This window comes from Elaeis guineensis, chromosome 3 (assembly GCF_000442705.2).
Source record: "Elaeis guineensis isolate ETL-2024a chromosome 3, EG11, whole genome shotgun sequence".
Taxonomy (NCBI): domain Eukaryota; kingdom Viridiplantae; phylum Streptophyta; class Magnoliopsida; order Arecales; family Arecaceae; genus Elaeis; species Elaeis guineensis.
The window spans coordinates 88,822,675-88,837,785 of NC_025995.2; the positions used below are offsets into that span (position 1 = coordinate 88,822,675).

The 15,111-nt window shown below is 40.4% G+C and overlaps 1 protein-coding gene across 5 annotated transcripts; it reads right to left on the reverse strand.

The window, feature by feature from the left end:
- Positions 1–689: 689 nt before the first annotated feature.
- LOC105041844 (uncharacterized) lies at positions 690–13,765 on the reverse strand. 5 transcript variants are annotated; one of them, XR_003800362.2, is made up of 11 exons: positions 13,638–13,765; positions 13,466–13,576; positions 13,221–13,272; positions 13,061–13,115; positions 10,749–10,844; positions 2,358–2,411; positions 2,208–2,273; positions 1,775–1,853; positions 1,540–1,688; positions 1,267–1,394; positions 690–1,158 (listed from the first exon to the last, which is right to left on the reverse strand). XR_003800362.2 is itself a non-coding variant. In XM_010918892.4 (9 exons), the coding sequence occupies exons 1-9, from the start codon at positions 13,737–13,739 to the stop codon at positions 1,611–1,613; spliced, it is 681 nt and encodes a 226-aa protein (XP_010917194.2). In that variant the 5' UTR covers positions 13,740–13,765; the 3' UTR covers positions 1,299–1,610. The 5 variants fall into 5 exon arrangements, 2 of the variants coding, with proteins under 2 accessions (XP_010917194.2, XP_029119406.2); XR_012139748.1 differs by having other exon boundaries at positions 1,535–1,688; XR_012139749.1 differs by lacking the exon at positions 690–1,158 and having other exon boundaries at positions 1,299–1,688; positions 2,222–2,273.
- Positions 13,766–15,111: the final 1,346 nt, after the last annotated feature.

The window sequence follows — 15,111 nt, forward strand, 5'->3', positions numbered from 1 at the left end:
TTTTAGTCTTCTAACTCTATATAAATAACTTATGCTCCTTTTTCTTGTCCCCTGCTTCGTTTAATCTTGGGCACCCGGACAAACCTAGTCTATGCGTTTGCGAGACCTGAATTTTAATCGGACGTCAGAGGGTCCTGTGACGCACACGACTGACTAATTGAGGGGTTGGCCGTGATGCTGTCAAATGATGCAACGGTTATTTTCACAGTACATTTCTTCTGCGGATCACCACCGGTCAATTCATTGATGTATCATATAAAGAAAAGAATATATATATATATATATATATATATATAGAATTCTTTTAACCCACAAGTCCAACGTTGCTATATCATAGGGTTAAACTGTGGAAATTTAATATTTGTCCAACTCGGGCCTGTGCGGAGAGATTATTGGTAAGAACTGTTCTGGAGTTTGGGTCATTCAATAAAAAATCATCGTACGAACCATGATTAATGATGAATTTTTTTTCATTCAAATTTTTCAATCAAATGTGGATAATATTGAAATTTTTTCCATTCCAAATCCAAATAACAACTTTTGCTGAATTTTTTTTAATCAGGATAGATGATGTGGCAATTATTTATTGGATGGCCCAAAATTCAGAAGGTAGAACAGTTCTGACCAATTATTTCTTCTATTTGGATCTGCGGCAGGAGATACTTCAGTGGGTAAGAAAGAGAGTATAATGAGAAATAAATGGACAAACCATTAACAAGCATCAAGACATATCAGGATATGCGCCATATCAAGTGGTTAGCGGTATGCCCCTACCACATCTTTCAAACACCAGAGCCCAGCTTGGGCTTTGCTATTACATGCATCTTGGAATTAAGAGGCTTGGATGACTAAATGGACTTGTAAAGTTTCAATTAAGACCACAACACAACACAAGGTTACTTATCAATAAGAAAATCCATTGTCATCGAGCTTCTATCCCCACCTTACGCAATCACCCATGTCAAGCTGCACCTTCAACCACATAATGCAACAAATTGCATAACTATAACTAAGGGTCATGCCATGCCGTCTGCTTCACAATTGGGCCACGCCATGCCGTGCCCAAATGTTGCTCTGCCGGCACTAAGCATCTGAGCAACCGAACAATCTTGAACCTGCTCCTCCGACGACTGAACACAGAAGGTAGGCGTAACAAACCTGCATTTTAATTTATCATGACCGCCATGAGCTAGTGTACCAACAGTATATACAGCAGCCGCTGCAACAATCAATTCATAAACTTAGCTGGGAGCTCTGCTCAACAACCTTTGAAATCCAGAGACTTTATGCAGAATTAATTCCAAGAACAATTAGAATGCTGAGGTGGTGATATTCAAGTAAAGTAGCTATGTGACAGATAGTATGTACAATAACCCTTTGGTTACCCTTGGCCTCTGCATGGGATAGGAAATAACAAATAAAGATGATGGGTTTTAGTATCATAACCACCTGATGCATTTTTATCAGCAGGCAATTTAATGAAACTAATCAATAACACAGTTTTCCTGGATATCATTTTAAGTTCTAATCAAACCTTACATAAGGTCGCGTCCTTTCAATTCCCAAATTACAAGAAAAGTTCCTTGATCTTATAGAGATCCACAGATTCTCTATGCCCAAAGCAATGTCAACCCAAAAAACAAGAGAAGTGCCAGCCCAAAGCACAAGCCTGCAATTGCTGCAAATGCCTGAATAGGTGGAACAGCACGGGAAGAAATGGTTCAGAAGAAAGAAAGATCAAACACAACGGATTTAAAAGTTTATAACATTCTACCTTTCCTTCAGATTCGAAGTTGAACTTGACAGTGAACCAGGACAACCCTCTGTCAACAAAAGGAGCTAACGCAAGAGCCCTGCATAATGAGCCAAGAAGCAAAGTGATGATTCAATAATTCTTTGGACATGGTATCTATAGAAACAGTGTGCGTAAGCCCATTCCGTTTAGGATGCATTCAGCTGATCCATTAACCATATCCTTTGGAAGATACACTGAAACATCATTTTATTCCATGGCTATTGTAACTTGTATTTATCTTACAGAAAACTTGAGGGTTTCTTTTTAACCTAAGCCTATAAACTAGCGTACAACAGGTGAACAAACAACTTAGTAAACCATCTGGATAGAATTTTGGATCTTGAAATTCTACAATGAAGGTGGATAAATTTGAAAACACCGAACCAAATTAACTTTATGAAGACAAACTGACCCTCCTGCACGTACAATCTTGGTGACTTGACTGCCAGCCCACACCATTGCCATTACTTTGAGAAATCTACAATCAAGAGAATGACAAGCAGTGTTTGACTGCAGGTATTACGAAAATATGTGGCAATGACACAATTCTTTCAATAATTACCTCTCAACAGCTGCAACATAGCCCATTCGTCCAGGAGCAGGGGCAAAATAAAACCTGGAAAGCAGAACATGGTCAGTCCCACCAGAATGTTCTAAGATTATACATATAACATTTGTATGGTCACATGTCACATGCAATCAGGGATTGAGCGTGTGATGGAGGGGGTTACTGCCAGACAGAAAAAACAAGCTGGTAATTTCCAACGACCCATGAGTTAGATGCATTTTTTTGGGGGAAAGATGCATAAAAAAGTTAACAAATGAAACCACTCTGCTGACACAAGAAAAAGATGGTCAGGGTTAGCAAAGATATTATGCGAAGGAACTTTCATCTAGACAAGACCCTATTATAGAGAACCTCCTTAATTGCTTAGACTGAAAGAACACTTTTACCCGTTCTGTCAGTAGGCCGGTCTGTTAACATGGGGAGAAAAAAGGATGCCAATTGTAAGGAGAAAAGGCCATACATTTTAAAAGTATGAGGTTGATGGTGCAGAAAAAGGTAGGCACAGCGGAATAAAAAGGCGGACATTCTAATTCTTCCTTCCAAAAGATTCATTTCCTCTTTCACACACACAAGGATTTAGAGATTGTCTTGTAAACTGCACCATGAAAGGCTGCAAAAGGCATCCAGTGAGGACTTAGCTGATGATCTCCTGATTATCATTTGATTTAAGTAAACCCAATTATTCCATTAAATCTCAACACAATTGTAGGGAAAAAGCATAAAAAAATAAACCAATAAGACAGCTAATTTTAATGAGAATCAAGGAATAATAATGAATGCATGATGATCGATGTGAAATAATCGATATGACGAACAGGCACAAAAAACAACAGTTTCTGAGCACTCATTTGTTGAAGCTGTATTTAGATTTTATCTCTTCACATTTATCATAGATAAACTAGATGTTGATATTGAAGAAACACCTATTTGGCTGCTCCTGCCTCTGATAACAGCCCAAGCAAATAACCTGTCAAATTCCTTTCAAATATTGCATGAACAAATAAACAATTATCATTCAACACAACATATAACCAACCACATCTACAAAAGGTAAGCACATTTAGGGTAAATCCTATGGAAGATCATATAAATCTTAGAAGTGAATAAATAAGTACATCCCATCATAAGATCAAAAGATATCATCTCACATTCAGGCACCAAAAAAAGTACCTAATAGTGTAAGCATCACTGCAGCAAGAAAAGGACATCTATCATCATGACCTTCAAATAGAACAATGAGACATGATAACATAGATGACAGCTTAACATTTGGATCAATGCTCCACATCCCTTGCACTTTGACCTCAGGGCTTTCTAATGTTGTTTGGATGAACTCCATCCTCTAAAACAATCATTTTTGACAAAGGTGCTTCCAGTGACATGAGGCAACCCCACAATCTCTGAACTAAGATTCGCCATCTTGATATTCAATCCCGCAACGGTAAAATCCTATTATAGTGTTAGTATGCAATTCGGTGGTGTTGTACAATACAGATGTAGTACAATATGTCCCATACTGGGTGGTATGGCAAACCATGCTCTAAACAAACCCCAGGTGAGACACCTATAATGAGGTGCCACCAAGGTGAGTTCCTTGGCCATGTAAGAAGTGTCAAAACCGGCAGCTCTCTAATCTCGAGCATAATTCTTGAATCTGTTCCATGCCCAACCTTTGAGAGTCTCTTAAAAAGCGAGCCCTAGCGCAACAATAAGTTTGCTCCATTATGACCTTGGTTTCATGCATTTGAAACAAAGAAACAACCTCTCCGGATGTTAACCCTCCCCAAATCTCCTAGCGGCGAGAGCCTCATGCACTAGGCCACCCTTTGAGGGGTCTCTTAACTTCATCTTGAGGGGCATTTGCTCCATTATAGCTCTTGTAATTTAACTGAAGGAATAAATAAGCTTGTTCTTTCTTTATTTTGCCAGGTTCTGATCTAAATATGAAATCCAAATCATTTAGGACAAACTTGATCCCAATCATAAGATGTGGACTCTTGATCACAAGAATTTCAATGACGGTAGTGAGGATGATGATGAATGCATGATTCTAGTGAATTAATCAGTAATTTACACTGCATACATGTCATGCTGAGATCCATTCCTAATGATGACAAAATTTGTAAATTTTACCGGAAAGTAATCATTGTTTTTATATACAGATTTGATATTTTATTTTATTTTATTTTTTGCATTAGTTTTCTATTGCACTCAATTCTTAAACTTGTTTCAAGCATAAGTTCTATTCTATATAGTGTTGGGTGGATGTCCAGCCAGGACACCACCTCCTAAGATCCTTTCAGTACCACGCAATGCAGCAGGAAGAAAGAAGAAACAAAACAAAAAAAAAACAATCAAAATACGTGGATCAGCCACAAAAGGGCTCGCCTCCACGGAGCATGCAAACTTCACTATGAAAAAGAAATTTTACAAGAGGAGACCTCACCCTCAACCCTTGTACATCCAATTCTCTCTCACCTGAAGTTCCCCTCACAAAAGCTCTCTCTCTCTTGGAGACTCCCCTGAACCCCTGAAGAGCCTGGCAACCGCTGTCCAGGAGCCTCCTGCTCCTTCTCTCTCAACGCCCTAGCCTCTCTCTCTCCTCTGGTTCGTACGGCGGCGAGAAACCGAACCCACCCTTTCTCTGTTCGTCTCAGGGTTTTTATAGGTTTAAACAGGCTTTAAACCTTGATTAGAGAGGGATTAGGAGTCCTAAACAAAGCCAAAAAACCACCTGGACCGTCGGATCAAGACCGGGAGCCTTCTGGGCCCTTAGATCGCGCTCCGATCCACGAAATAGTACCGTGGACCGCGAGAAACGCGTGGGAAACGCCCACGCGGTCCACAGGCCGCGCCGTGGACCACCCGATCCACGGTGGACCGGGGCAAGGGGCCAGCAGGCCGCTGGGTCGCGCGTCCCGCGCGGGCCTGGGTCCCGCATCCCGCGCTGGCCCACGCGGGCCTGGGACGCGCGTCCCGCGCGCCGCCGCCTGCGGCCGCACCGCTGCCGCCCGCCGCCGGTCGCCGGCAGTCCTCCGCCGCCTCGATTCTCATGCCGACTTCAAAAGCTCGTATCTCCTCCATCCGAGCTCCGTTTCAGGTGATCTTGGTCTCGTTGGACTCCGTTTTTCGCCGCGAACCTCGCTGTGGGCTCAATGTGGGCTGAATCTCGAGGCGTCAAATCCTAACAATCTCCACCTCGACTCGATATTCGGCCTCCTCCAAACTCCGAGAGCTTCTGGATCTCCTCGCCTCCATGCCCTGGGGCAATCGCCTGCTGATCATAGATGGGCAAACATGGGAGTCGAGCCAGGCTGCTCGATCCCATCTCCGTCGTATGCTGTGCTCCTGACCTGAGACCTGCTCGGGGCATCATCCTGCGGCAATAGGAATCTTACCTTGCGACGTCGCCTCTCGTCCTCCCGAGTCTTCTGTCTCGTGCCCGATCCGCCTCCTGGAGCTCCACCTCGCTCTGGGCTCCGCCTGGCTCCCGATGCTCCACCTCGCACTGGGCTCCCTACTAGGTAATAATGTCCTCTGCTCCCTTTCTTCCCCTCCAGCATAATCCTATCGCTGCGTAGCACCCTCAAGATTCCTCCACCAGCTACCGTCCTGTAGCCTCTCGAATCCAGTCTGCTAAGTGAGATAAGATTCCGCCTGAAATCGGGTATGTATCGGACCTCCCCCAATCTCCTCACTGCACCGTCATGTGTCCTCCAGCTGACCGTCCCAATGCCTCTGATCGTACAGCTCGATCCATCCGGCAGATATACAGTGCCCTCACTGTTCTCCAGGGAGTCAAACTGCTCCTCTCTGCAACACACATGATAGGGGCATGCAGAATCTAATATCCACTGCTGGGAAGAAATAGATACCTCGTCAGATATCTCCAGGACATCTCCATCTGAATCACTGCCGGCCGTCGCTACAGCAGCCACCGTCCGATTTTTCAGTTGAGGGCAATCTCTGGCTAGATGCTCCAACTCTTCACACCGGTAACACCTGGTTTTGCTCAAGTCCCTCCTGGACTTAGACCGCCCTCGTTGCGATCTCCTGTCGCTCCGTCTACCGCCTCCTGCACCTCCAGAAGCCACCAAAGCTGAGCTACCGCCACCTGAGCTCAAGCTGGGTTCTCCCTTCTGAGAACCTCATTCTAGAGTATCGCCGCGGTGACCTCGTCCATCTTGATAGCGCTCTTCCCACTAGAAGAGCAGTCACCAAGAACTCGTACGAAGGAGGAAGCGACGCCAGCAAAACCAGCGCCCTGGTCTTCTCCTCAACGTTCTCGCCAACCTGAGAAGGTCGGTGAGGATCTTCTGAAAGTGGCTCAGATGCTCCTGCACGCTCTGTCCCTCAGTCATCCGCAGTTGGTAAAACTGCCTCCAGAGGAAAAGTGTGTTGGTGAGAGACTTCGCCATATACAACCCCTCGATCTTCGACCACAGCACCGTCGGGGAAGTCTCGCTCAGCACATAGATCACCACCTCATCCGCCAGGTACATGCGGATGGTACTCACCGCCTGCATCTGTAGCCGTTTCCAATCCCGCACCTCCATGGTGGTCGGCTTCTCATCGCACAAAAGAGCATCGATCAACCCCTGTTGGATGAGCACGTCCTTCACCCTTGCCTGCCACAAGGAGAAATTGCTCTTACCATCGAACTTGTTGATCTCCATCTTGATTGTTCCTATTTTCTCCATCTTCAGTCTTGCTCACCACCACTGCAATCTGCGTCCTTGTACCGCTTTGCTCTGATACCACATGTTGGGTGGATGTCTGGCCAGGACACCACCTCCCAAGATTCTTTCAGTACCACGCGATGCAGCAGGAAGAAAGAAGAAACAAAACAAAAGAAAAAACAATCAAAATACATGGATCAGCCACAAAAGGGCTCGCCTCCACGGGGCATGCAAACTTCACTATGAAAAAGAAATTTTACAAGAGGAGACCTCACCCTCAACCCTTGTACACCCAATTCTCTCTCACCTGAAGTTCCCCTCACAAAAGCTCTCTCTCTCTTGGAGACCCCCCTGAACCCCTGAAGAGCCTGGCGACCGCTGTCCAGGAGCCTCCTGCTCCTTCTCTCTCAGCGCCCTAGCCTCTCTCTCTCCTCTGGTTCGTACGGCGGCGAGAAACCGAACCCACCCTTTCTCTGTTCGTCTCAGGGCTTTTTATAGGTTTAAACAGGCTTTAAACCTTGATTAGAGAGGGATTAGGAGTCCTAAACAAAGCCAAAAAATCCCTTGGACCGTCGGATCAAGACCGGGAGCCTTCTGGGCCCTTAGATCGCGCTCCGGTCCACGGAATAGTGCCGTGGACCGCGAGAAACGCGTGGGAAACGCCCACGCGGTCCACAGGCCGCGCCGTGGACCACCCGATCCACGGTGGACCGGGACAAGGGGTCAGCAGGCCGCTGGGTCGCGCGTCCCGCGCGGGCCTGAGACGCGCATCCCGCGCGCCGCCGCCTGCAGCCGCGCCGCCGGTCGCCGACGGTCCTCCGCCGCCTCGATTCTCGTGCCGACTTCAAAAGCTCGTATCTCCTCCATCCGAGCTCCGTTTCAGGTGATCTTGGTCTCGTTGGACTCCGTTTTTCGCCGCGAACCTCGCTGTGGGCTCAATGTGGGCTGAATCTCGAGGCGTCAAATCCTAACATATAGTCAATTAGTCTCCTCCATTACTCATGACAAAATATACATGGAAAGAAAAATAAATTGGGAGGCAGGAAAAGCATGTTCTTGCAGTCCACCATGCCAAGCCAGCAATGTTCCAGATAATGTTCTAAGCCCAGTGACCCAGAACAACCTGCTATGGTGGCTGGTTCATGGTTTCACAATCCAATTACAGGATAACTGTGGCTGGACCAAGCTACTTATATCTTGATTTTTTGAGTATTCTCTTTCTCATTCCAAAAGCCTGAATAGCTGACATCTTCCCCCAACTCTCTCTTGCCTCATCCTACTTCCTGTGCCCCTTATCTGGTCCTGTGCCACTTCCCATACCCCTAATTTGGTTTGCCCTAAGAAGAAGAAGATCAGAAAAGGGAAGAGGAAGAAGATATGGTCCTGGGCCCTAATTTGGATCTTGCATGTTAAAAGAACCAGATTAAGAAGAAAACGAAAAAGGGTTGGATTTGACAGCTCTGGTCCTGATTTCCATTGCATCCAGCCTTGGCACCTGCACCACCGCCAAATTTGGGCCCGACAATTAGTGCTTAGCAGCTGTGCCCTCCTCAGCAGCAATAGCAATGGCTGCTAACAGAATAAAGGAATAGCAATGGCTGCTAATAGAATAAAGGAATACAGATGATTGTCTTTCAGAGAGAAGCACTGGAGAAATCAAGATTCCATCTCTCTATTTTTTCCCTTTTTTAATGCTTTTCCCCTAACTATTCCACCCAGAGAATTTGACAGATTGAGTGGACAGATGAAGTGGTTGAATTGTTTGGGTCACCACATTGAATGATTTATTTAGAAATTTGGGTTTGAGTTTGACCTCATCAATAATGGTGTCAAGTGACGAGTCTGGTGGGTTAACCTTGTTGGTCTGCCTGGGTCTTTAAACATTTGTTCCAGATTCACTGAGCTCAAATAAAACTATGGCCAGAGGCAGATGAAAAGAAAAGCATGTTATTTTGACCAACGAATCTTGTGGCTATTAGTGCTACTTTTAGCCACCATACTTGGCCAAATCTGTAGCTGGTGAAGGGTTAAATAATAAGTTGTTTGGATCCATTACTTTGAGCTATTTCATGCCATGAATAGCTTTTGTCTACCATAATTATAAAAAACATTACTAGTGGCAAATGAAAGGAAAGGATGTTGCCTGGTCCATCATACGTGGGCAATTTCATGTCATGCATAATGGCCATGTTCAAGATTTGCAAATTAGCCGGATCCATGGTTAGTTTTGAGATAAAAGAAAACCAATAATTTGCCAAAGCCATGGCATATATTGCTTTCTTTGATCACCATACTCACCTAACTCCACGCTTGGTATTGGACAAAAGAGGGTTAATCGTTTGGGTCCACCATTCTTGGACATTCTCAACTTACAATTAGGTTTGGTTGATCACACTTAGCCAAATTCATGACTAGCAGTGGATGAAACTGCAATATCACTTTAATTAGAAACATTATTTTCTGTCATACGCCAAACCTCAACCAAATAGCATAAAATATTGTTCAAGTAATGATTTCAAGGAATAAGGAATCTGCAACCAATGGAAGGGTCATCTCCAGGACCAGACTAGGTGAAGATGGTACTTTCAAGTCTCATCCCTAAAAGTCCAATCCTATGACCAAATCAGGCCGAGCTGAATAATCAAAAATACAATAGGTGGATTCATTCATGTGCATTTGCATTTGCATTTGTGTGCGTGTGCATGAGTATGTAACATACCACATATAATCTTTTTTTTTTTATGACCCACTTTGCAATGTAAGTGGATAGTCATAAAAAAGTTTCACCATAATTAGGACCGTGAAGATGATACGAAGTTTAGGTTAGAACTTTGATTGATCATCACATGCTAATGATGCTCTAATTAAATCTTTATTAGCCAATCAGTGCAAATATAAGAAAAGCATTGATTAAGTGAGATACATTTTAAGGGTGGGGACTAGGGGGAGTTAAATCAAAACTATGAAAAACTAAACGATCTACTAATAGACAAGGTGTTAAAGGCAGATCCTAACAAGGGGCTACTTTAGCTTTTGGTTTACATTTCTGAAAGGAAGTGGCTTCTAAGAAATAAAACAATAGCAGGATGATGATGATGAAGAAACCTGCTATGATAGCAATTACTATTGATAATAAAGAAGGGCAAGTCTTGACTCATAAATCAACATAGATTTGGTGTCCTAAAAAGAGGAAAAAACACAGAAACAGGGGATGAGTTGTTTCATATTTTTATTCAAACCTGGAATTAATTAGCAATGACATTGGATCTTATCTAGACATAATTTGATTGTAATCCAGCAAACAAAAACAAAGCTTACTTTAGACAAGCTACGTACTACTTAAAGTCTTAAACCATATCTTTCTAGTTGCTAAATGGGGGGTATGGGCAAAAATATTCTTTTAATGCTTTAAGTATTTGATTTTTATCTTCTATGACACGGAAAATCCTATGAGAAGGTATAACAACTCCTATGCTAAATTTTCCTATGCAAAATGATTCTAACCAATCATTCATCCATGAGCATGCTACTAAACAATGACATGGCTTCTTACATTACAACCATAGATTGATATCAAGATTTGTCCTCATATCTGCTATTATAGTGACTAAATGAATTTTTTAATGCATGTCCTTATTTTTGAAACTACAATGATCAAGGGAAATTTGTAATTTATGTCAATCTGTGGAAACTCATTTCAACTCACCAAACCAAGAGGAATGTTGTGAGATAATATATGGTATTAAGTAGTCCATACGACAATATCCCTGCAACTCCATATCTCTTCAATCTCTGCATCAACCTGGAAAATTTGGTAATGTATTCAATCCCAGAGAAAATAAATTATTTATGTTTAAATTTTGCAAAATGATAAGGAATGCAGCTGTTTAAAATCAATACCGAAATAATAAGATGTTTAAATTTATTTGGTTCAATGAACAATTCCAAAATAAAATGAATAAAATATGTTCCAAAAAGGATGAACAAAACTGTTGCAAATTTTATATGTAAATGAGATGACAAAAATAAGAATGAATTTTGTAGGAAATTTAGCATTTTCAATCTAGGAAAGATCTGTTCATGTACACAGATTTATATCTTCCCTCTAACCCAATGCTTCTTCTCGTGGTGAGATGCCCTACTGCAGAGGATGTCGGGATAAAACGTTGACAGGTTAGAAAAAGGGTGAGAAGACTCAAACGGAAGCAAAGAAGGTGTTGATAGCATTGTTATCTTGGAGGACTTGTTATTGGACAAGAAGCAATGACCACACAACTATAAAGGAATCCAAACCAAAAGAGGTTACACTTACTGGTTATGTTCATGCTTTAATTCCAACCGTAACAAAGTCTTGACCAAGGTTTGGTTTGACATGCTGAATCATTCTACAACACTCATTTCTATTAAAAACTGGTTCCCCTTATGATGCAAGCATTTCCATATCATTTCTCACACATCCATTCATGTTATCTTAATTGTTGCCCTTCTCCTTCCTCATTCTTTTAAATTGTAACCTTTCTCCTTTTTGGCATATCATTATAACATAATAGCTAGCTCTCCTTCCTCATTCAGTTTTCTTTCTATCTTCTCTTACCAGTTGGCCCCAGGTTGTTTCCTTACAGTTATTAAATATCTATTATGATAAAAGGAAAGATAAAGATGAATATTATTTTTACATGATGAAGAGGAAGGAAGAAAAACTGAGGAAAAGAAAAGCATAAGTTATAATCATAAACCAATTCTCAATCTATACAGAAATTAAGGTTAGCCTCAACAAAAGCATAAGCACTAGAATATCTTTAAATGCATACCACCAATGTTCCTTCAACTGAGACAACTATAAAGGTCTAGCATTCGGGTCCAACGTTGGTATTTTCATGAACTTATGACTACAATAAGAAATTTAGCTCCATCATCATATCTACACACTTTCATGATGCTTGCCCAATGCCTACAAAATTTAAACCTTGTGGTATTTTATCACATGGTTTCAGCAAGTAGATAAATATAGGGCCAAACTATTCCTCTTCTAATGCTTAGCTTCAACGGCCTAAGCAAGAAGATAGCCACCATGTTTGATTATTGAATGGTAAAACTAAAATGGTCACCGCATATTGCTTTCAATATTTTTGATCTTTGTTCCATCAACCTCTTGGTTTGCCATTGATGTTTATGCCCACAATAATACAAATACTGGATGTCATCATTTGCCTAATAAATGGCTACATAATGCATTTCTCTAATCATTTTGTATATTTTTCACTTTCAAAATCTTATTGACTAAATGATTGACCAAACCAATCCACCCACAAAACCAATATTTTGATAGGTTCCTCTAGTCCAAGCGTCTCACAATTCTGCATCCCTTTCAAAAGGTTCTTTGTTTTAGACAAAGGTAAATATGTAACAAACCCATTTTTCATGCCTAAAATCCTTTTCATGATAGGTATTGTAAAGTCTTCTCCTATTGTTGCAGGGTAAATCATAAATAACCAACGTAAGGCTTCCTTGACATCAGAGCTCTGTCCTGAGGGAAGAATGTTAACGGACATGTTATGTGCTTATTTTGTACCCAGTAATAGCAAAGGAAGTTTCCAGATAAAATATTATAAAGACAATAAGGCATAGACAGATCCAAGCATTTCCATATTTATTTTTCTTGCTTCCTCTTTCATTGTCCTACTTTCCAAGATCCATGCATTTCCATATTTCTTTTTCTTGCTTCCTCTTTCATTGTCCTACTTTCCGTTTTCAATTTTTGGGTTCCAACAAAGAATGATCTATACAAGCAAACTAAAATCAATAAATAATTCGAACACATTAGAACATGGAAACACAAAATTCAGCACTCTATAGTACGGCCCAATTCATATACTTCACAAAGAGTTCAAATTCAGTACATATCCATACGAATCAAAAGAACACGATACAACTCACCGAGTTCAAATAAACAATATAACATCTAGGACACAGCAATTGTTGATAATTGGAAAAGTGCAAACAGCAAGTAGTAAGTACTCGTTAGATGAAAAACCTTTCGTTGCCGGTTTGTTCCCATTACTTCTCTCCGGACCTTTAAAAAAAATAAAGAAAAGAACCCTAATACAACTTCAAGAAAAAGCTAAATATAAATTCAAGAAACTCCTAAAAAAGTGACATGCAGATATAATGTCATTACCAACTGAAGCAGCAGGTAACTCCTTCTGATCTCCGACATGGGTACCCTCCACCTAACAAGCACCTCCATGTTATCGTCGCTCCCGATTAGGGTAAAAATATAACCAATTTGAGGCTTCTAAGCCATTCCCGTTCCCAGGGAAAATAAAATGATCGACCAAATAACACTCGCGGAGGTGAGCGGAGCAATGGTGACCTGATCTCAATTCCGGCATTCAGATTAGGGAGAACAAAAGAAGGTCTCACCTCGTCGTGGCCGCCATCGGAGAAGACACGGGACGCTGCGAGCCTACGGCCGCCGATCGGAACCCTACAGAAGCTCCGTGGATGGCACCTCCTGCAGCGCTGGAGGATGGGCTGGTTGGAGTTAGAAGACAAGAAGAGATTAAGAGGAGAAAGTTAGGGCAAGGGTTGTTACATGAATCGGCGGTGACGGGAGGCGGTGGTCGGAGAGCCGCAGCTGTGCCGCCGCCATCTGGACTGATGATGAGAAGGTGGAAGGCGCGTGCAAACTATGCATAGATGGCTCCTTCCCGTTAACTTGACCGTCCGATGTGGAGGATAAAATCTTAGCCATCTTAGCCGTTCGATTATTAAACTTCTTTTGTAAAAAAAACTTTTTTTTTTTAAAGAAAAAGGAACAGAAAATTGCGTTTTTCTATTACTTCGCTGGGACTACTTCATCTTCGCTAAATTACTGACCCGAATATTTTTAATCTTTATTATTTAGCTAGGATAACAATTTTTAATATTAGTTAAAATATTCCACCTAAATTCGAATTCAATTTAACGCAATCCAACTTGATATACAAATAAATAATTCATATTTATATTGTGTATAAATTACTTATACATCCATATAATTGTATCATTATTTATATAATTATATAAGGAGTGAAGGATAAAAATAAAGGTAATAAACAAAAGACATTAATAAAATGGAAAAAATAATAAAAACAGAAATGCTAATTCTTAATGAAATAAAGATTTTAAAAATAAATAAACAATGACTATGATGAATCCTTCTCCACATCACCATCTCTTGTTTAAATCACTGATGTACTCGCTAGTGTCAGTATCAACTCTATGCTTGGTTGGAGTCAGGAGAGAATGGATGGATGAAGTTGAAAAGATGGATGATCTCCATCAACTATTTGGTTTAAGAAGTTGCAAAAAAGATAGATGAAAAATGAAGGGTTGTTCATCCACTCTGGTCCACTAATTTGTATCCTTTTAAATTAGAAGGATGTAAGAAAGGATGGATGGAGTATTGATAAGTAGATTTTTGCATTGATAAAATTATCCTTCATTAATTTTTTTGACAAAACTATAATATTTTTTTACTTTTTCATTCACATTATTTATATATATTTTATATATACCGTTTATCATATAATCTTAAATTTTATTATTAATTATTTTAATTTTAGTATATAATTAAATAATTAAAATTATCTTCTATTTTTTATTTTATTTACTATTTTTTAATTAACTATTTATATAATATCAATTAACTATTTAAATTAAATTATAAATTAATTTATTATTTATATAATTAATATATATATATATATATTTTATTTGTTAATATTTAATTGATAAAATTACTTATTAAGTTAAATTAAAGTAAATTAAAATATTTATATAATTTTTTATACAATTATAGATTATAATGATTTAAAGTTTATACCTTGTTTACTTTTTTAGTATAAATAAGTATTATATATTGATAATAGTAATATTTTTATTCAAAGATAGTCTAATAAAAATATTGTATAAATATCATTCATCCTTCCTTTCATTCTTTCTATACTAAACAGAAGAAGGAATTATTTTCATTCATCCTCTTCTTTATCGATCTTTCCTCCTCCATCCATCCATCCTTCCTTTAA

Coding starts and splice junctions, on each gene's coding strand:
- LOC105041844 (XM_029263573.2), bottom strand. CDS start 13,739: ATGCATAGTTTGCACGCGCCTTCCACCTTCTCATCATCAGTCCAGATG. Junction 13,116..13,220: donor GTTACCTGCTGCTTCAGTTG/GTAATGACATTA, acceptor TTTTTTTTAAAG/GTCCGGAGAGAAGTAATGGG. Junction 2,274..2,357: donor TATGTTGCAGCTGTTGAGAG/GTAATTATTGAA, acceptor TCTTGATTGTAG/ATTTCTCAAAGTAATGGCAA.